Genomic DNA, 22,117 nt, shown 5'->3' on the forward strand with positions numbered 1-22,117 from the left:
CAGGTTTGCTGGTGGGCTGTTGGTTTTTCCTTTACAGCAGGGACAACAGCAACTGTCAGTCCCTCTTGTAATTCTGTTATTAGTAAGTTCTGGATTACTTGGAGGTGTTATAATTGATGATGGATTAGGGTGTGTGTGTGTGGAAGAGCTGTTGCCCAGAAATGTTTTTCAGTGGGTTTTATGGTATTTACATCAGCTTTCAATCCACGTACTGCATGATGATTTTAAGTTTTTAAAATAGTTCCATCGTCCCTGAAGACTGAATGTTTTGACTTGGTTGTTTCTGTGGCTTTGCTGATCTGAGCTCCTTACTAACCAAATAAATGGTGTTTCTCCCCAAATTCTTATCCATGTTCACCATATATTTCTGTTCCCTCTCACCATGAAATTAGCTGTTCCCTCTCACCATGAAGATTTAAGTCCAAATTACTTTTTTAACACACACACACACACACACACACACACTGTTGACAGGAACTTATGGCACCAAAATTTATTTTAAATATGTACCCAGTTATAAATAGGTATAATCTTCAGTGTTATTAATGGGAGCTTCATGCAGGTAAATGTCACGACTGTATAAATTACCTAGGTATCATTGTTAACAGGTATCATTGTTGGCATAATTCGGCATTGCAGGGTAATCTTTGTGCTATTGTACTGATATTTTCTCAGTGATTGTTTGTTTAAAACACCTTTGACAAGAATAGCTCTGTAAAACGGTGGGTGGGTGCACGCGCGCAAGGATGCATCAGTCTATTCCCTGACCATGTCAGTTTTGCCTGTGTTCATTGATAAGGCCATTCTGTCCTGTTTCTGCATCAATCTCTCAATCTGAAACTAAAGAGAACAAACATACACGCAAAATTAACATTATTATTTACAAAATACATATGTTTTATATGCATTGTATTCTAATATTAAGGATGAATAAATCTGTCACAGAGGTTTAAATTCTGAAGTGTGCCTGTGCTTTCAGTTTGCCAATTGTTTTGGAAAATGCAAATTAGATAAATTCATCTTTAAATGTGAGCTGCATCAAATTGCCCCCCAACCCCATCTAAAATACCCATATTGGTGTGGACTTTATACTAAATTACACATTTTTTTCTCCACACATTTTATTCCAAAAGTGCAGTTTTGTTGTACATTTGTTTAGCAGAGAACTCTATTGCAGCATTGGGAAAAGTGTGAAAAACAAAATATAACTGCATTCTAATCTATGTATTAGGCTAAGAACTGCAGATCAGATTCACTTGAAATACAGTTTGAACAAAATCCTCACAATCAGTATGTTGAAAATTGCAGTTGATACCTGTACGGAAAAGTACCTATTGATTTGAATGAATAGACAAACACTTCAAATGATCCCATTGTTTTTCCCTTGCTGCCTCTTATGCCTGGACATGCCTCCTGCAACACCCATTTGGTGTCTCATTGTTCCTTAAAGCCCCTCTTCAAAACCCACCTTTCCCATGAAGTCTTTAGCACAACCCATTAGCCCTCATATTGTACTGTAACTAAGGGGTAGACACGTGTAGCTTATGGGTTTTTAACGAAATTGAAATAAACAAATAGCTAGTGTGGGAGAGGACAAGTCAGATAAGTCACTTTGCCCTACTCCTGATGGGCAGAACTTGTATTAGGGCCTATGTGCAAGTATGTGCAACTAAAAAAATCACCTCTTCGTCCTGTTTACTTTCCTCTTCTTCCTCTCATCATTCCCTTTTTATAGAATTTTAGATTGTAAATATCTTGAGGCAGATATTTGCTTCCTGTTTGTCTGTAAAAAATAATGTTGTGCATACTTACGGCTTTCAATAATAGATGGCGGTGCAACTAAGCTTAACTGGCAGATAAGGTAATCTACAAGTTAGCTGTCTTTTTCATTTGATGCTTTTTGCAATGCTTCTGGGATGCCCTCGAAATGTGCACACATTCCTTAAGCACCTTATCACAAATCGGACCACTGGAGGAGGTGGAAGGCACCACGGCACCAGGCAATATAAATCATACCGTTAAAATGATCCCAAAGTTTGATTTAACACTCAGCAACCAGATTAATCAGCTACTCCTCAAATTGCATTCATTTTGATCCCTTTGCACATTCAGGGGGTGTAATTAAGAAAAACAGCCTGGACTTTAAATTTGGCACTTGAATTGCAAGGTTAAAGCAGTAAATTTGGGGTGGCTTGACTTCTGCCAGGTTAGAAGGAGGCATCCCTCTTTCTCACTGATGGAAAGAACGACTCACCTCCTGGCAGAGAGGCAATGAAAGCAGAAGCAGTGGGCGAGGGAGGAGGTTGCAGCGCTAGTAAGTCATTGAAGGTAGATAGCCTTGTCCTTGAAGACTTGAAAATGGATGTGAAATTTCATGGAATCACAGAGGTGGAATCAGGGTGGAATGTGGATTTCCATCAGACTTTTTTTTTTCCAAGTAAGTCTCATGATAGCAAGATCTGATAACTATAATGAGCAGGGCTGGATTAAGACATGCCCAACTATGTCATGTTTAAGAGGCCCCACAGCAGCAACAAAAAATGTATTATTCTAACATAAAAGACAATGAAAATAGAAAATAATAAAGTGGGTTGGGTTGGGTGTAGTTTGCAATTGATCTGAACTGTATTTTAGCTGCTGGTGGTGCTGTTTGGCAATTTATGGACTGAAGTCACTAATGAATTCAACCAAAGCTAGTTATCTCCTAAGCATATATTCATCTATTGTAATGCACTAGGCAAAAAACTTTCTTTTTTATCTTTTGGTCCTTAATTTGAAGGGTTCCAAGTGCTTTTAAGTACTTGTTTCCTGTTTAGGTGGGCCAGGTTCAGTAAGACGTGGGGTTTTTTTAAATTCGTATAGGTGCGTTTCTTAAAGCTTTTTATTCATTTGTTGTAGTTGGTTTTAGCATTTATACTGTGCTGCAAGTCTCTGAGTCACTTTTGTAAGGCAACTAAGTAATAATAGTATTTGTGTGTCGAGGTCCCCAGGGCCACCCCAATAACTCACACATCACAGAGAATATTTGTACTGTGCTGCAAGTCTCTGAGTCACTTTTGTAAGGCAACTAAGTAATAATAGTATTTGTGTGTCGAGGTCCCCAGGGCCACCCCAATAACTCACACATCACAGAGAATATTTGTTTAAGATTTTTGGCATAATTTTGGCCACAACTTTATTAAAATACAAATTTGTGAGTGGTTGCTTAGGCATTGATTGCGACTATCTGCCCCCACCATGGGGGACAGACTGACATTCCGCACAATGTGAAAGTCAGAATAGGGGAATACACTTGGGGGTAGCGACGGAGCAGGGAACCTGCCCTTAACCCAAATGCAACCAGGAGCTCATTGCTATGGCCTGAGCCCCCTTGACAGAGTGGACAAGCAATAGTTAGCCCCCAATTCCTTTAACGGAATCCCTTGCAGCAGCAGCATTAGAGGGGCAGGCACAGCCAATCCATGTCCCTCAACCAACCAAACCATAAACCAATGCCTAACCGCAACCTTACAAGTTGTGACGATTTGCTACACAGTAGGCAAAAACCAAATGGCAACAGCCAATCAGCCAGGTGGACAAAATTCCTACTGGGCCCCTGCCCCAAGAGCAGACGACCCCATGACAGGCATAGCAAGGTCAAAGCGAACAACCCTAATTCTAGGGGGGGGGGGATGGGCAATCCGATGCACGGGGCGAAAAGAGGAAGCCCTAGCCTCGTGCAAGGAGTTTTAGCATTTCTGGCTGTCAATCAACAAATGGCAACATTAACTTCTTCCCAACAACAAGGGAAGCCCCAATCGCATCAGTGGCCAATGATCAATTAGCCCGCCCCCAACTTTGGAGTGTCCTGGCGGCCCCCACCACAACACGTGCGCTCCATGAAGGAGAACACGCTTAATAATAACAACTGTTACTTCCCGACTGTCATTCCCAGCCCCCCCCCACTCCCAGGTATATAATAAGCTGGACAGCAGAGTTGCTTAGAGTATGGTGCTGATAACACCAAGGTTGCAGGTTCAATACCTGTATGGGACAGCTGCATATTCCTGCATTGCAGGGGGTTGGACTAGATGATCCTCAGGGTTCCTTGCAACTCTACAGTTCTATATTTCTAAGTACAGTGGTACCTCGGGTAAAACCTTAATTTGTTCTGGAGGTCCGTTCTTAACCTGAAACTGTTCTTAACCTGAAGCACCACTTTAGCTAATGGGGTCTTGTGCTGCCGCTGCGCTGCCGCTGTGTGATTTCTATTCTCTTTTTTTTTATATATAAAATTTTTTTATTGAGTTTTCACATTTTATAAACACAAACACACACACACAGACAAGGACAACACATATAAAGTTTCATATCCTTACTTTCCTAACCCCAGTTCTTGACCTCCCCCCACCCCCCCTTCATACATCCTAATTCAATTAAATTAGCTCAGCAAGTTCATATCTCTCATCCTTTACATATTATTATTATATATATATATATTTAAAGAAATACTTAATTCTTATTACTTGGCCAAATTTTACTTATCCAATTTTCTTATAAATATTAAATCCTTTTCTAAGGTCGACTCAAATTCCTTCCACGAATTTCCCTTTTATCTTAAAAATAGGTCATAATAATCAAACACAAAGGTCATAAACATTTTTTTTAAAAAAAAATTCTTCCCCCCCCCCGCCCCGGTTTCTGTCCCTTCCCAATGTCCCCATGTCCACAAAAACTGTTTTTAGCCTGGATTCCTCACATCTGAAGCCTTTAAATCTCTGTCAGTCTCTCTCTGCCGATTTTGTTGGTAGCCCTCTTTGTTGGTCATCGGGTCTCGAAGGAGTTCTAGCTCAGTCTTGTCAGATTTTCTTCCATCCAAAGTACTTGGTACCAGCTGCTGCGAAAGGTCAGCTAATCTTCCATACTCAAAGAGGAAGCCCCAATCATATTTCTTGCTTCTTTTAAATTCAAATATTCCAAGTGTTCCAGGGGCTTCCTCCCTCCTCTTTCGCATCTTTCGCAGATTTGTAATCCAGAGGTCTTCTTCTTTATGTTCTGACAATGTAGGCTTCTGGTTGGTACTCTCCATCTGTACTGGCCCTTGTTACCTCTCCTCCTGTTCCGAAGTTATCTCTTCTAATTCAGCTGTAGATTTTTTCCCGGTCAAATCCATTGTGCATTCAGCAGAGTCACTTATTTTAGAGTTCAAGGTTATAAGTTGTTTGCTCATAGCCGTGGTCTGCTCCTGCAACTTTCCCACGAGAAAAAACATTCTTTCTATCTCTGCCTGTAGTTTTCCATCTGCAGCCATTGTAGTGTTTCAATGTTTCCCCTAGGGGGATTCTGGTTACTTAATAGTTTTTTCCCAACAGTCCGTTACTTTGTTATTTCACTACTTTGTTCCCAACCAGTTTAATTCAAATATAACAAATTTAGTCCAGAAAGGTGTTAAATAATAAGATTTTTAACTTTCACTGCCCGTTTGACAGCTCCTTAGACAGCTGTCAAACTCCTTGTTCCTTTTTCTCCAGCTCACATACAGGACACTCCCGGGTCTGGGGGGGGTGTTTAGACAAAGACTTCTAAAATTCCACTCTTACTCTCCAGCACAAATCTTCTTCTGTCAAATTCATGAAAATATTATCTTTTAAAAAACACCAAAAAGAAAAAACTCTCCACCTTAGTTCTCCGATCCTTGCTTTAAATCTTCTGTAAGCAGGGGGGTGCGGACTTCCCTTTAGACATCCCCCGATCGTACCGAATTCAAAGGTAGAAATTTTAAAGTCCAAATTCCATTTTACTCACGGATTAATTAAAGTCCGAATTTCAGGGAAGAAAGTCAGCGGTCTCCGGCCATGGCTCGCGGCTTCGCTCCACTGCAGTAGCGGTCCACTCACAGCACCACGCCGCTCCCCGTACCCTCTCCGCAGCCTTTAAAAAGGCTCTTCGTGGGTTGGGGGGCACTTTAGGTGCCCGCCGAGTCACCAAGTCCGCAGGCTTCAGTGCCTGCGGTTTCTGAGGGTCCCCGCGTCGCCGTCGCGGTAGAACCCTTCTCCAGCGGAGCCGATTCCCTCCGGAGCTCGGAGGGAATCCGCCATTAACCAGATCGCGCTAACCCGGAAGTCGTGATTTCTATTCTCATCCTGAAGCAAAGTTCTTAACCCGAGGTACTATTTCTGGGTTAGCAGAGTCTATAACCTGAAGCATATGTAACCTTAAGCATATGTAACCCGAGGTACCATTGTAATCTCTCTTCTCTCCCCGCCCCACCTCTCCAAACACAAGCCCCGATTACAGTTAATTATACAATATTCAAGCAAAACAAACATTTCTGGTTTGAGACACCAGGAGCCATGTTCTGCCAACAGGTGGTTTGGGCCAATGTGATATCCCTTCCCTGATTCCTGATAAGGGCAGGCAGCCCCACAAGTGATGCACTTCTATTGATGGCCTTGACCATATGAAGCATAGCTTAGCCCTCATGCCAAAGTTTTATCTAAGGCCAAGTAGATACGCATCAGTAATGTGCACACAGCCTCCACTCAAATGAACATCTCCACTAATTTCTGTGAAAGAGAATAGTTCTGTGACGTGCACATTGAGGTGAGCCAATGGAGCTGGCCTCAGTGGGAAGTACTTGTTCAGGCCAGCTCTAAACATTACACTCATCTTGTGATGTTCTCATGGGATGTATTTGCTCAATTGCAGTCTTGATCACATCCAGGTGGCTCGTGTCTCCCACTTCCCACCTCAGGAATTCCCTGATTTTTTGTCATGCTTCCTATTCTCCTGGCACACGAGCAAAGTTTACATTAAAGAATACAATCCATCTCTCATAATATTCAAACTCAGGACCATCCAATGAAGCTGCACGCAGGCGGATTAAAGACAAGACAAGAGAAAAATAATTATTCACACAGCACATAGTTAAGTTGTGGAATGAACTCCCCATAGAGGCAGTGATAGCCACCAACGTGGATGGCTTTAATGAGGGCTAGAGAAACTGATGGAAGATAAGGCTGTCAGTGGTTACTAGCCATGATAGCAATGTTCTGCCTCCACTCTCAGAGGTAACAAGCCTCTGGATACCAGTTTCACAGGGATTACCAGTAGGGAGAGCACTGTTGCACTCAGGTCCTACATGCCAGCTTCCAGTAGGCACTGTGTTAACAGGATGCTGAATTAGGTGGGTCTTTGGCCTGATCCAGCAGGGGTTTCCTCGTGTTCTTAATATAGCTTTCCTTCTTAACCCTGCCTCCCCTTCTTTCTGTTCTTTCCACTTTGTTCAATTTTAGGTTGCAAGTTCCATGGGGCATGAACTTATCATCTTGTACCTCTTGTAAAGTACCATGCACACTGATGGTGCTATATAAAATGATGGTGATGATACTATATAAGATTATGATGATGATACATTCAGTTCTGCTTGGGAGGAAGTTATTTGTCTGCCTGAACAGATTGTGCAGTGGCCAAAATGGAAGATAATCTAGCCCTCTTTTTGTCTGTGTAGTTATCAGTCAAAAGCACTGGCACATAGGGAAGGTAGTCAGCAGTCTGCCTAAGCAGATTGGCAAAATTAGTTAAGAGCAGACATTATGGAAAGAGAGCATTAGTTAAGAGCAGACATTATGGAAAGAGAAATCAAAACTTCTATTTCAGTACTACCAGTGGTGTCTGGTGCCCATTGGGATGGATAGGGTAAAAGCATGGAGATCAAACAGTAGTTGGAACTAGAGCCAGTGACAGGCAGAATCAATTAATTTTAGATTTCTCCCAGTCCTCCTTCCTTCTGAGTTCTTTACTGAGGCTAAGGAGGAAGAGGCTGATAGGCAGTGCTGCCCTCTGACTGATTGTAAGTAAGAAGGCAGACACTTGGGGGCTGGCTGAAGGCAACCTGAGGTGGGTGGGACAGTTCCCCCTTAGCCCTAATGGAGTAGTCTCCACTGAATACTACCAATGCCTAATAGGAGATATGTTTCTACAATGCAATTATACCTATATCATCTGTATCTATATATTAGAAAAGCTATCATGTTCAACTATGGAGGGGGGAGGAGCATTGGTGTAGTGTGGTTGCCGGGGCATGCTGGGGGCAGGGTGTAGAGGGTGAATGGAGCCTGCCGTGTGAGCCCTCGTCCACTGACACTGCCAGAGCGATGCCAGTCCTAAGCTGATTTGCGAGGCTGGGATCTAATCTGAATGATTCAGCCATCTTTGTGTGCGCGTTTGTGTGTGACAGTGTAGACACTTAATAAGATGGACATTTGTCATGGTAGTATTGAGCCATCATGGTCAATGGCACTTTACAGAGTAATAAGAAAAGGCTATGTTCCTGTCCAAGTGCAAGGGAAGCAAGAGAGGGATGAGAAGAAGATGAGTGAGAGGTTAAACAGAAGAACTCAGTTCAGTTCAGTTACACCAGGGGTGGGAAGCTTTTGCACTCCAAATGTTGTTGCACACTTAACTCCCATTAGCCTTATCCAGCATGGCCAACGATCAGGAACGATGGGAAGTAGTATTCCAGCAACACCTGTAGTGCCACAGGTTGCGCACTAATGAGTTAGACATAGGTCGTATCTGTGCTATCCGTTTAAAGCACTAGCATGACTTCCAAAGAAATCCGGCAATTGTAGTTTTTTAAGGGAGAGAACCACTGTTTCCCTCACAGAGCTAATGTTTCCAGAGTACCAATGAAAGATGGATAGGTGGTTATACCACTCTGGAAATTGTAGCTCTGTGAGAGGTTTTCTAACAATTCTCGGCACACTTAACAAACTGCAATTCCCAGGTTTCTTTGGGGGAAGCTGTGACTGTTGGTTTGATACTGCTTTAAATGGATAGGAAGCAGCTAGCTGTTGACTGAAATTGAAATGCTGTGATGAATTGGATCCAGTGGAAACTCTTCCACTAGGGCTACTGGGGCACAGCCCTGCCAAAGATAATGTCCAGTGTGTGTGTGTGTATCCCAAATCTCAAAGCTACACATGTAATAACAGTGACATCCCCAAGGCAAAAGGAATGTATTCCTTTAAGTAACAGTAGCGGCTAGATTATTATTGGCTGAAAATTGGAAAACAGAAAAAATACCAGAAATATTGGAATGATGAGCTAAAATCTGAGAATTTGTGGAGATGGCAAAATTAATGGCAACAATTAGAGGCTGTTCCAACCAAAAAAATGTACAAAGAGTGGGAGTACATAAAGGAATACATGGAAAGATTTGGTTTTGGAGCTTAAATTTAATATGCAATAGGTAAAATGCGCAAGGATACAAGATGATATCATGACATATATGGAACAACAAATACAAACTTTTGTTAACACAACAAGAAACAATATTAGGTTGAGAAGATCGCACATGGGTGAAGGGAAGTAATGAGAACGGGGGAAGGGAGGTGTAGGGCAGCATTTGGAAAATTGTTAAAGATATATATGTGATTTAAGAGGTTAAGAACAAGGAGTTAAAAGAAGATTAACATAAATGAAAAGAAAAGTCATGTTCTTGTTTGTGTTATGGTTTATTTTGGTTGTAAAATCCTCTTATGTGAAGAGGATTTTTAAATTTTTACAATTAAAAAACAAAAACAAAACTTAAAAAATAAAAAATAAATCTCAAAGCTACACATGCTTTCCTAATCCTAGTAAATGCTTTCACAGCTTTGGGTGTGATTTTGGGTTTAGGATCATAGAACTGTAGAGTTGAAAAGGACCGTGAGGGTCAACTAGTCCACCCCCTGCAGTGCAGGAATCTTTTGCCCAATGTGGGGCTCAAACCAACAGCCCTGAGATTAAGGGTGTCATGTTCTACCAACTGAGCTATCCATTCTGAGTATTTTGCTTTATATTCTCTTTCTCAATACATGTAAAACAACAACAGCAACCTAACAGGATGCCTATTCATCTGGAATGAGTGCTAGAAATTAAAACCATGCCCTCTGGATAGAATCTAGGATGCTATTACAAGGTATGGCAAACAAGCTCCATAAAAGCAGTCTTCCCTTTGCCTCAATAAATGCAGTGTTGCTTGTGCCCTTGGTTAGGTCCTAGTTTTATTTCCTGTTTATTCTGCCACCCCATGGGTGGCAGCTTTCAATGTATACATTGTGAATAGTGGGTGTTAAAATTCAAACACACACATCAAAGCCTTTGTATTCCACCCACAAAGAGAGCGACCTGTTTAGGGACATTCCATACTTATCCTTTCTGTTGTGGTTGTCATGGCATCATCACTTTGCCAATTAAGATTTTTATGTCTTTAACAAATTAACAAATACAGCTCTACTCCCTCCATGTGCTTCTGTTGAAGGTAGCCCTAAAGGGGGGCACCATTCAGATGTGAAGATCTATTACAAGATTGAAATAGATTTCTAATGCTTATATCATTCATCTTCGCAGTGTGTGATTTCAATCAGGAGGAGAAAATGATGAATTGTTTGACAGGGGTTCTTTTCTCCCCCACCCGCTCTCCCTTTCCCACCCATAGACGCTAAACCGTAATATGCTTCCCCTAGTCTTTTCCTAGCTATTACGGACTTTAACATGCAATGTGACCTTGGTTGGCAAACCATGTTTGGTTAGCACAAAAACTTAATCATAAGAAGTCATAAGTAGAATCCTTCTTCTTTACTGCCCCTTTTTTCGGGGACTTGGAAATTTATGGCTTGTGGGACAGGTAGGATATGAACAATGGGGCAAATGGAGTGCAGGGTTATCTCATCTGTGTGAAAACCGCTGGTAGAAATCGATGTGACCTCTGCTAGGCTGTCATCCCAGTCTCCACCCTCCGTCTCCTATTTGTCTTTTGGTGGGGAGCTTAGATCTGGATGCTGTCTCCCTGTGTCTCTCTTGGGCCAGATTATCAAAATGAATCATTGCCTGCATAGCTCTTATATTTCTATTTATTTTCCTGCTGTTGACTAGCTCGGGTGAAATATGATTTCTTTTTGCATTTGATCCTCACTGCAGCCAGCAGCACCTAATTTAGCCGTGTCTATCTCTTTAAAGAAGACTAATGCCATTTTGAAACTTCAATCTACTCTACAGCAACATTACTAACCATAGACGGTGTGCCCTGTCTCTGCAGTCAATATGAATTTTCCTTTTGGCCATTTTAATAGCATTACTTTCCCCCACCACACCATGCCCCCCCTTCCCAAGCAGTTGAGGTTTCTAGATTGTTTTAAGCAGTTTATCCACAATTCATTCATTGCACCCGCTCGCTTGCTCTCCCCCTCGTCTTTCCCTCCACCTCTCCAAGATGCGTTTAGTTTACCTTGCTTCACAGAGGAGTGGTTTTGGGCATAAACAATTAATTTTAATGATTTGACCCTGCATATGAATTATTTGAGCATGAGAAATGGTATGTAGTCTTTGACTTTGGAAGAACTTGTTTTAAGTGTGTAACCAGAGGATAGGGTTGGGGGGAATAGCAGAAAGATTGATCATACCTTCTCATAAAATATTAACCAAACTGATGTGCTGAGAAGACAGAATCTTATTAGAAACTCTGAGAAATAATCAGATAATAATAGTGATAATGACAGTGGTAGTAGTAGTAGTAATAATAATGGCATGCATAAGAAATGGAAGAAATGGGAAATCACAAAGCAAGAATATAACACAAGTAGCCAACAGTTACAAGGAGACGGTCAGGCAGGCCAAAGCTCAGAATGAGCTCAGGCTTGCAAGAGAGGTTAAAAATAACAATAAAAGGTTTCTTTGGCTATGTTTGAAGCAAGAGGAAGAGCCAGCAAGTGGTAGGTCCTTGGTGTGGAGAATATGGAGAAATGCTATTGGGTGACAGAGAGAAGGCGGAACTGTTCAACACCTACTTTGCCTCTGTCTTCATCAAAAAAGAAAGGAATGCCCAGCCTGGTGATAACAGAATAAATATTGTAAGGAGGGTGTTGCAGCCCAAGATAGGAAAAGAGGTGGTGAGGGAATACCTAGCTACTTTCAATGAATTCAAACCTCCAGGGCCTGATGAGTTGCATCCAAGGGTACTAAAGGAGCTTGCAGATGTAATCTCAGAGCCTCTTTGAGAATTCTTGAGGCCCCTGTGGATTGGAGGCAGGCAGACATAGTCCTCACCTTCAGAAATGGGAGAAAAGACCCAGATAACTACAAACCAGTCAGCTTGATGTTGATACCAAGAAAGGTGCTAGAACAGATAATTAAACAGTCAGTCTGTGAGCACTTAGAAAAAGATGCTGTGATTACTAAGACCCTGAAGGGGTTTCTTAAAAACAAGTCATGCCAAATGAATCTCTTTTATATAGAGAGTTACAAGCTTCAAGGTTCGGGGGAATGTTGTAAACATAGTGTATCTTGATTTCAGTAAGACTTTTGACAGAGTTCCCTGTTATATTCTTGTGGAGAAGCTGGGAAAATGTGGGCTAGACAAGGTAACAGTTGGGTGGATTTGTAGCTGTTTGACTGATTGTACCCAAAGAGTGCTTACTAATGGTGCCTCATCATCCTGGAAAAAGGACAAGTGGGGTGCCACCGGCTTCTTTTGTTCAATGTCTTTATAAACAACATGGATGAAGGAATAGCGGGGATGTTCATCCAGTTTACAGATGACACCAAACTAGAATGGGTAGCTAATACTGCAGAAGACAGAATTGGGATTCAGGATGACTTGAACAGATTAGAGAACTGGATCAAAACTAACAAAATTAATTTCAATAGGGACAGATGTTTTGCTCTATACTTAGGCAGGTAGAACCAGCTACACAAATATATGATGGTGGACATATGGGTTGCCAGTAGCACATGTGAAAAGGATTTAGGGGTCTTAGCAAACCACAAGCTTAACATGAGTCAACAGTGTGATGCAGCAGCAAAAACAACTGTTATTCTAGGCTGCATCAACAGAAGTATAGTTGGGAAGTCATAGTACTGTTGTATTCTGCCTTAGTCAGACCCTGCCTGGAGAACTGAGTCCTGTTCTGGGTGCCACAATTTAAGAAGGATATTGACAAGCTAGAACATGTGTGCTTAGAAAAGAGGAGACTAAGAGGAGATATGAGAGCTGACTCCAAGTATTTCAAGGGCTGTCATATGGAAGATGGAGCAGGCTTGTTTCTTCCATCTCCAGAGGGTAGAACCCAATGCCTTGAAGTTACAAGAAAAGAGATTCTGACTTAACATCAGGAGGAGCTTTCTGACAGGAAGAGCTGTTTGACAATCAAAGGTGGTGGGCTCTCCTTCATTGGAGGTTTTTAAGCAGAGGTTGGATGGTCATCTCTCATGGCTGCTTTAGCTGAGATTCCTGCATTTAAGGGGGTTGGACTAGATGACCCCCTCAGGGTCCCTTCCAGCTCTACAATTCTGTGACTCTATAAACTTCACTCCTAAAATCTGTGCACCCTGCCTCAGATCCTGGAGAATCATTGCTAGAATTTGTTGCTGTTGTTGTTAGTGTAGCACTTAATGCCAAAATAGGCTTCTAACTGGTTTACATGAATAAAAACAAATTACACAAACATTAAAATACAGAGCTACATAATTAAAATGCATACTGAGCAATCCTATTAATCCATTAAAATCTAACATCTAGAATTAAAATATGAAATAGAGCAATCCTATAAATATAAAATATTTACGTACGGGGATGCATCAATCAGTGGCCTGACTTCACATGGCTGTATGGCACCTTCATACAGGATACAGAGCTGTCCACCCGTTACTAATTTCTGAACTTGCACAGTGTGGTTGCAGAATACACACAGCCCCAAATTACCATTGTTACATGATCACTGAGTATCGCAAAGGGGATTAAAAAGAATTAAGCATTGAATTCATCCATCCATCAAAAAGGAGCAAAAATCAGATTTCTTTTAATCCTTTTTAAATCAGCAAGAGTGAAACAATATGACCAACGAGAAGCAAAAATGACTCTCAACGCAGTGAAGATTGTGCACAGTCTTTGTTTTATGTAAAATCCAGCAGTTTTGACTGTATTTTAAACATTACATGATTATAGTTAGTATTATACCTGTTGTTAGAACCAAATTACTTCTCATTACTCCATTCTGTTTTTTGCTTTGTTTATTTAGGACAAAGAAGTCTCCGAGTTAAAAAAAAAAAGTTATCTCATTTCTTTCCTTCCTTTAATTGTTCCTTTCTGGAACTGCAAGATGACCTCATTTGATTTGATTTGATTTTGATTTGATTTATTGTATTTCTATGCAATTTCTAAAATAATCAATTCTATGCAATTTCTAAAAATAATCAATTTCTAAAATAATTAGCAAATTATCAGTAAACAATTACAATGTATAAAACAATCTAAATATCACAATTACAGCGAAGGTCATATTGTATAACAGATATATTACATAACATTATATATCATAAAGGTAAAGGTAAAGGTACCCCTGCCCGTACGGGCCAGTCTTGACAGACTCTAGGGTTGTGCGCCCATCTCACTTAAGAGGCCGAGGGCCAGCGCTGTCCGGGGACACTTCCGGGTCACGTGGCCAGCGTGACACAGCTGCATCTGGCGAGCCAGCGCAGCACACGGAAACGCCGTTTACCTTCCCGCCAGTAAGCGGTCCCTATTTATCTACTTGCACCCGGGGGTGCTTTCGAACTGCTAGGTTGGCAGGCGCTGGGACTGAGCAACGGGAGCGCACCCCGCCGCAGGGATTCGAACCGCCGACCTTTCGATTGGCAAGCCCTAGGCGCTGAGGCTTTTACCCACAGCGCCACCTGCGTCCCAGATTATATATCATAGTATGCAACAAATATTTATAATCTGTAAAACAATGTTAACAACAAAATAGCAGCAGCTAAGTAAACAAGGTAAACACTGTTAAGTTCACAAAGTCTCTCTCCACTCTTCCATAACTCCTAATATTTTACTCCATTCAGTTCATTAAAATACACATGACGCCCATTGCTAAACCAGCTTAGACAAATGCTGCACTGGCTGAAGTCCTCAGTCCTCAGGCCATGGTGGAGACTGTGAGGCTCTTGGGCCTATTGCCAATGGTAAGGTGAATATTGACTCCGAGTAGCCCACCCAGGTGCTATCGATGAAGAACTCATCCCTGTGGCCCTTGATAATAATGAGATCCATTCCCACCTGAGTGGGAAGTCCAAGATGATCCTGTCCCTCCAGAGCAACTTTGGTTAAGGGACAGTTGTCTGATGGGGGCCCCTTTCCATCAGTGTGGATAGGTAGCTAAGCCCCAACTTCCATGCTCCACTACTGTAAGTGCAGAGCCTAACATTTCTCCCTATTTATTTTTTTCCAGAAAGCCAAAATTTTAATAAGGAAGGGGGGGGAATTATAATTTATCTGGGGAAAAAATCATTGTAAACAGTTAAAATCGTTAGTAAGAGTGGACTAACACTTGGTGAATTTTGGATTATAATGGAGATGTAAAAGATTTGGATTATTATAAAAGGGAGGAAATGGCTAACAATAGGACTTGCAAAGGGGAGGAGGGAAGTTCAGGGGATTCTTTGGAATCTTGTTTTTATGATGTATGTTGGATATGCGATTGTAAAATCTTAATTTGGAAAACCAAATAATTTTTTTAAAAAGAAGAAGAAGAAGAAGAAGAAGGGCAAAATCAGCATCAAAGACAAGAACAAGGCCACAGATTCATCCATCGGTTCTCAGAAAATTTCTTCATGCTTCTTCAAAGACTATATATATATATATATATATATATATATATATATATAACAACCCTTCATTGCAGGGGGTTGGACTAGAACATTTCTCCCTATTGAAAGTCGTTTCGTTAGTTTTGTGAGTCTGTTAAGGTGATCTTAAATCCTAATTCTGTCTTCTGTGGAATGAGCTAGCTACCCCTCCCAGTTTGGGAGCATCCCCTCAATTCTTTCACCCAGGTCATTTTTAAAGATGTTGCCTCAGTTGCTCCCCAAGTAATAATCTGTTCCTTCTCTGTCATGTCTTTACAGAAGAGATGCAGATTGGCATCCCAATAATGGCACCAGCCCTAGAGAAGATCCAACTGGCTGGGCAGAGTGTTCCTCCTGGTTTCCGTGCACCTTTTCTTTTTGCAGATGGATTGTCCTCCGTAGAAACTTTATTAACCAACATACAGGTAAAATGCCCCAGTGATTATTCCACATCCCACCCTGCATTGAGATGACAGAGACTTAAAATCAAATTATATTGGTATCAAATATTAACAGAAATAAGATAAATTATTGGTTATAAATTATCAAGAATTCCTCTAGTCTGTCTGATTATCTTAAAGAAGTGGTGTCCCAAAAAGACAACTGGCAACAGCTGCCCAGATGACTACACGGTATGATGACTATATGTCAAGTTCAGAAAAAGTCAAAAACCCTCCTGAATTGGTAGTTTGGATAATGGAAACTTGGGAACAAGTATACATGTAAAAAGAACAAATGTAATCAGAGCCAGGGAAGGGAGGCAAACAAGATAAAACGTTCTCAGAGAAACTGAGTTTATTTTGTATTGGAATAATAATACACAGGCTGTAGTAAACCCATATGCCTTATTATATGAAAGATGTGCTCATGTATAGGAAGTCAGATATGTGGGAAGGATAAATCTGTATTATCTATAATATAGTCGGGATTTGGGAACTTTGTTTTATGGTGGGAACTTTGGATTCAGTTTCAGTCAACTATTTGTTAATTTCAGAATCTCATTTTTTAAAATGGATGGTGATTTTAACGTGAATTGTGAAAAGTAGAAAGTTTGTGTGTGATATTATATTGTATTACAAATGTTATATGCTTGCAAGCACTTCAACCTAACTTTTTACCTTTTGCTTTTTTGTCATTTGTTTTCTTAGCTGTCTTGAGGATCTTATAGTCAAAAAGCTTGATGGAAATCATTTAAATAAATCAACTAACAAATACTTCTTCTCCTTAGAATGCATATCCTGGATTATTTATGGATCATCTGCCAACGTCCACTTATCCTTCATTCATCAATAGATTTTAGCAATGAGACTTCAGCTGATACATGCAATTCCACTATATTTGAATGCCCCCAACCCATGGAGCTCTTACACGCAAGGGACTTCAGGCACACATGAGTATCGCCACCTTCAAAATCTTCCACAAGTATTTCAGACTGAGAACTCTAAACAATGTATGCAAGTTCTGAAATAAATGAGGAAGCCCCTAAATTGGAAAAAGACTGATGCATGAGGATGAGAGGGAACATGATTAAGCCATTTCTGCTAAATCTTCTCCCACAAAAACCATTTGGCCCTAAAATATATTTATTTTTCCAGTAACACAAATCTTTGGGTGAATCCAGTATTTGCTGAAATTTGGAGAATTTGTGCTAAGATAATAGTGGGAATCTGTGTTAGTTAATGGTGCAGCCTTTCTAAGCCTGGAACCCTTCATATGCTTTGGAATACGGCTTCCATCAGCCTGAGCTAGCATGGCCAATGGTCAGGAAAGATTTGATTTTCAGACCAAAGCATATTGAGGGCACCAGATTGAGAAAGACTGCTATATTGTATTGCACTGATGTATGAGGCTGGAAATTGGGGTGTGCATTAGCCAGAGCCTGGATCTGTAGTAAAGCATCTGTGTCCTGCAGACTCTGAATGGGATTGTTCATCCAGATGTCATCCAACAATAATGTCAACCACTAGATTCACCAGAATTGTGATCATGTTGACAAGGCAAAAAATAAAACAGCACCCATAGTTCCCTCGCCTGAGCTCAGCCCTACCATTCCATTAAAAAGTTGTTTTCAGGATCGGTTTGTGTGCACCTGTTTTAACAGGGGTTGCTGAAAGTTGCTGTAGATAATGCTCGAGTGCAGGAGAAACAGATCCAGCAGGAAAAGAAAGAGTTGAAGATGGAGCTGTGCAGGGAGAGAGAACTGAGAGAGAGTCTGGAAAGGCAACTCACTGCTGAGCTGCAAAACAGAGGTAAGCCAAAATAAAAACTGATTTCTGGCATGCTGCTCCCTATGGTTAGAAGCCTTCCTTTTTCCTACCCACCAAGCCTTCATCTAAACCTAATTCATTTGGATCACCATGGCCTCACCTCTTCTATATGTGCTCTTACTGTATCACAGAAGGAAACAGGGAGAGGCTGCCAGAGGGAAACTTGAGAACATCAGGAGAAGAGAGCTGTTGCCTTCATATCTTGTTTGTGGACTTTCCAGGGATATCTGGTTGGTCACTGTGAGAAACAGGATGCGGGACTAGATAGGCCTTTGGACTGATCCAGCTGGGCTCCTCTTATATTTTTATGACATTGATGACATCTTTGTGTCAAAACATAGGAAACCTGTGATCAGATCTCCTGATGTTCTTTCCACCACTGCTTTGGAGCAACTTTGATGGGCTCTGGTTTTGAGTAGACTGTAGGGTTTCTCAAACTTGGGTCGCCAGCTGTTGTTAGACTACAACTCCCATCATCCCTAGCTTGCAGGACCAGTGACCAGGGATGATAGGAACTGTAGTCCAAAAACATCTGGAGATCCAAGTTTGGGAAACTCTGGACTAGAGCAAGCAGTATTGGGGGAGGGGTGTTCTATTTCATACAGTAAATAGCTTCCATCACTACTAAATGTCATTATTCTGTTCAGATGCAATTTTGTAGTGCTCACCTATAATGGGAGCAAATATAACCATAAACCAATGCTGCACTGTAACTGGATTGTAGCAACTTGCTCTGATCATGGTCACCTGTCTGTTCAATGCACAAATTGATCTTTCTTCATTTACTTACTTACTCCTAGTGGAAGTACTTTCACTGCTAACCAACACTGCCTAGGTTAATGGGGCAGTGTTGGTCAGCAGTGAAAGTATTTGCACATTACATCTCCTTAAGAAATCATTGGGCTTGGGAGACAGTCTTTACTGAGGTCATATAGCCTACATATGCCCCAGATTCATGTTCACATTTATTCACCAGCAGTATTTGTTCATATTTAATCCCTCACATTCAGCTTACCTATAAAGAGCATGGAATTGGTAAATAGCAAACTGGTGTTTATTATCTATAACAACTGGGATTTTATGTCTGTTTATATATACAAATTCATGCAAATAATCATTCAACAGCTTAATACTGACCCATTATTGATAGCCATTGATATGTAGGCTAAAAATTAATTTGGAATATAAAATTAAAATATGAAGAATACCACAGACTTACATTTCAAATGTGATGTACAGCTCACATTTCACTGGCTAAATATTTGAGGTTCATAGCAAATTGAGAGATTGTGATGAAATTCAGGTCACAAAAAATAATTCAGCATCGTGGCAGTGGGGTGGGGTGGGGAATCAAAACTGTGGGTTGGATCCAGACTTAGCGCTACGTAGAGTGGGCTATCATACTTTGAGAATATAATAGTTTATTCTCTTAAGTATGACAGTGTAGATCCAACCTATTATTTTGTTTTCCCCCACAAAGAAAGTCCCATGGATTTCAGTGGGTCTACTCTAATTATCTAGAGTAGATCAAACCCTCTGAATTTTGCAAAAGCAGAACAAAAACCTTGAAGGTGTGCTTTCCTTTTCCAAATGGAAAGAAATTTGGCATTCCAGATTCTGTCTTTGTTTTAATTGTATTATTATGATTAAAAGTAGTATTACTATTACTATTGTTGTTTATTGTTGTTGCTAAACACTCTGCTTATGATTCATGGAAAGGCAGGATGTAATTTTTTTAAAATGATAGATAGATAGATAGATAGATAGATAGATAGATATAGATGATAGATAGATAGATAGATAGATATAGATGAGAGATAGAGATAGAGATAGAGATAGAGAGATAGAGGGAGAGGGAGAGAGAGAGAGAGAGAGAGAGAGAGAGAGAGAGATGATAGATAGATATAGATAGATAAATTTTCATTTTGATGCCCAAACGTGTAGCAAGCAGAATCACCATTATCTAATTTTCAAGAATGTTTATATGGAGAAAGAGGGTGTAATAGTCTTGTAAACCAAAAGCAGAACTGGAATGTCAGCAGAGAAATATATTTGTTTTATATTCCCAGGGAAGGTCCCATTAATGCTTTCATAATTGTGTTTTCATCTTTCAGCAATAATTCAAAAGCGCTTGAAGAAAGAGAAGAAAGCCAAGAGAAAATTGCAAGAAGCTCTTGAGTTTGAATCAAAGAGGAGAGAGCAAGCGGAACAGGCACTTAAACAGGCAACATCAGGCGATAGTCTCAGGATGCTAAATGGTAATGTGATAGTCGGGTATCGCTGGTGAATTCATTTATTTGTTCGTTCATTTAAATCATATTATACTGCTTTTCAGGAGTACAACCTTTCAAAGCAGTTTATAAAGTGTGAAAAGATACAGTCTCGATGAAGATTAATGCAGCACTACATAAGAACATCACAACAGGAGAACCTTTTAAAAGCCAGATGACTTCATCAGTCAGATTTTCAGAGCAATCCAAAGTATCTGAAGCCAGCAGAATTTATACCTGCTTAAATTAAGCAGGCATAAGTTAATTGCATTCCAAACCCCATACAGGAGTGTGGCCACTGCTGGCTGAGTCGGTCCAAGCCTGGCAGAAGGAAAGAGCTTAATGTAAAACCACACTTTTTGTCACAGTTGCCAGGTCATATGAATGAGCTGAAAGAGGTTTGGAATAAGTGTTGTCTCCTTGCACCATCACATTCCCAATCACATAGCTTTTTCAGGACTTAGGCCTTCTTAAGTTCCAACAGCTGAGCCAGCAAAGACAGGTAAAAAGGTAAAGGTAAAGGTACCCCTGCCCGTACGGGCCAGTCTTGACAGACTCTGGGGTTGTGCGCCCATCTCACTCAAGAGGCCAGGGGCCAGCGCTGTCCGGAGACACTTCCGGGTCACGTGGCCAGCGTGACATCGCTGCTCTGGCCAGAGCCAGAGCCAGAGCCGCACACGGAAACGCCGTTTACCTTCCCGCTGGTAAGCGGTCCCTATTTATCTACTTGCACCTGGAGGTGCTTTCGAACTGCTAGGTTGGCAGGCGCTGGGACTGAGCAGCGGGAGCGCACCCCGCCGCAGGGATTCGAACCGCCGACCTTTCGATCGGCAAGTCCTAGGCGCTGAGGCTTTAACCCACAGCGCCACCTGCGTCCCATCAAAGACAGGTAGAGGGATTTATTCTGGCATGCCATCAGTTCATCTTGGGTTTGAATTGTGCTGCACAACTGCAATCCTAAATCCATTTTCCTGGGCTTCTGCTGAAGAAGAAGAAGAGTTTGGATTTGATATCCCGCTTTATCACTACCCTAAGGAGTCTCAAAGCAGCTAACAGTCTCCTTTTCCCCTCCCCCCCCCCACAACAAACACTCTGTGAGGTGAGTGAGGCTGAGAGACTTCAGAGAAGTGTGACTGGCCCAAGGTCACCCAGCAGCTGCATGTGGAGGAGCAGGGACGCGAACCCGGTTCACCAGATTATGAGTCCACCTCTCTTAACCACTACACCACACTGGCTCTCGATGTGGATGTGGATCCTGTTACCTGGTCAGTCAGGTTTGCGTGGAAAGAAGTGGTCCTTGCTGTATCAAGGGAACAACTGAGAATGAGGTGCAGCAATGTTAGGCTGCTGCAGTAAACCGCTCTGGAAATGTACTTCTCCCAAATAAGTTAAAATCTAGAATCCTTTTTAATCCCAGTACAGGAAGTGTGCTTACAGAGTTGTCCCTGTCCAAACTTTTCACCAGTCTGTAGCATATCTCCAAAGACCAGAAAATTCACTGGGCCAGTCATGAACTCTTACCTCACAGGGTGGTTGTGAGGATAGACACAGAGAGGGAAGCTTGAGCCCATGGGGAGAAGGTGGAGGATAAACATAATGAAATATTATTTTGATCTGTGCTTAACTTTCTTCAGATATTGCAGTTACGTAAATTATTATTGTTGTTGTTGTTGTTGTTGTTATTTATTAAATGTGTATATTTGCCCTATACCTGTAGATCTGAGGGCAGTTCACAACATAAAACTACAAACTGTGCTTTGCAGATGCTGGGATTCCAGACATGGAGGCGGAACGCAATGGAACCCAACATGACAGTGCGCCAATGCAAGGTATGGTATGTTTCGGCTCTTCTTCTATGCTTTTTTCGTTTCTAACCCAGCAAGCTAGCAATTAATGGGAACAAAGCCTACACAGCCCTAAAGATGCTTCTGAAATTCTAAT

At 41.3% G+C, this 22,117-nt stretch overlaps 1 protein-coding gene and 1 long non-coding RNA gene across 11 annotated transcripts in view; one reads left to right on the plus strand and one right to left on the minus strand.

Moving 5' to 3' along the window:
* Positions 1 to 22,117, plus strand: part of DACH2 (dachshund family transcription factor 2) — a 324,276-nt gene that overhangs the window by 291,403 nt on the left and 10,756 nt on the right. For 8 of the 10 annotated variants that reach the window (XM_079961677.1, XM_079961668.1, XM_079961670.1 and 5 more), the window contains 4 exons: positions 15,919 to 16,064; positions 17,741 to 17,888; positions 20,021 to 20,164; positions 21,940 to 22,005. In XM_079961677.1, coding sequence (XP_079817803.1) covers positions 15,919 to 16,064; positions 17,741 to 17,888; positions 20,021 to 20,164; positions 21,940 to 22,005 — 504 coding nt within the window. Of the gene's footprint in view, positions 1 to 15,918; positions 16,065 to 17,740; positions 17,889 to 20,020; positions 20,165 to 21,939; positions 22,011 to 22,117 lie in introns of all 10 variants that reach the window. The other 2 variants (XM_079961672.1, XM_079961674.1) reach the window with 1 other exon arrangement.
* LOC307207718 overlaps positions 507 to 22,117 on the minus strand; it is a 41,180-nt gene continuing 19,569 nt past the window's right edge. The window contains exon 3 of the long non-coding RNA XR_013834792.1: positions 507 to 840. This is a non-coding gene — a long non-coding RNA (uncharacterized lncRNA). The remainder of the gene's footprint in view (positions 841 to 22,117) is intronic.

This window comes from Podarcis cretensis (assembly GCF_951804945.1).
Source record: "Podarcis cretensis genome assembly, chromosome: Z".
NCBI lineage: Eukaryota > Metazoa > Chordata > Lepidosauria > Squamata > Lacertidae > Podarcis > Podarcis cretensis.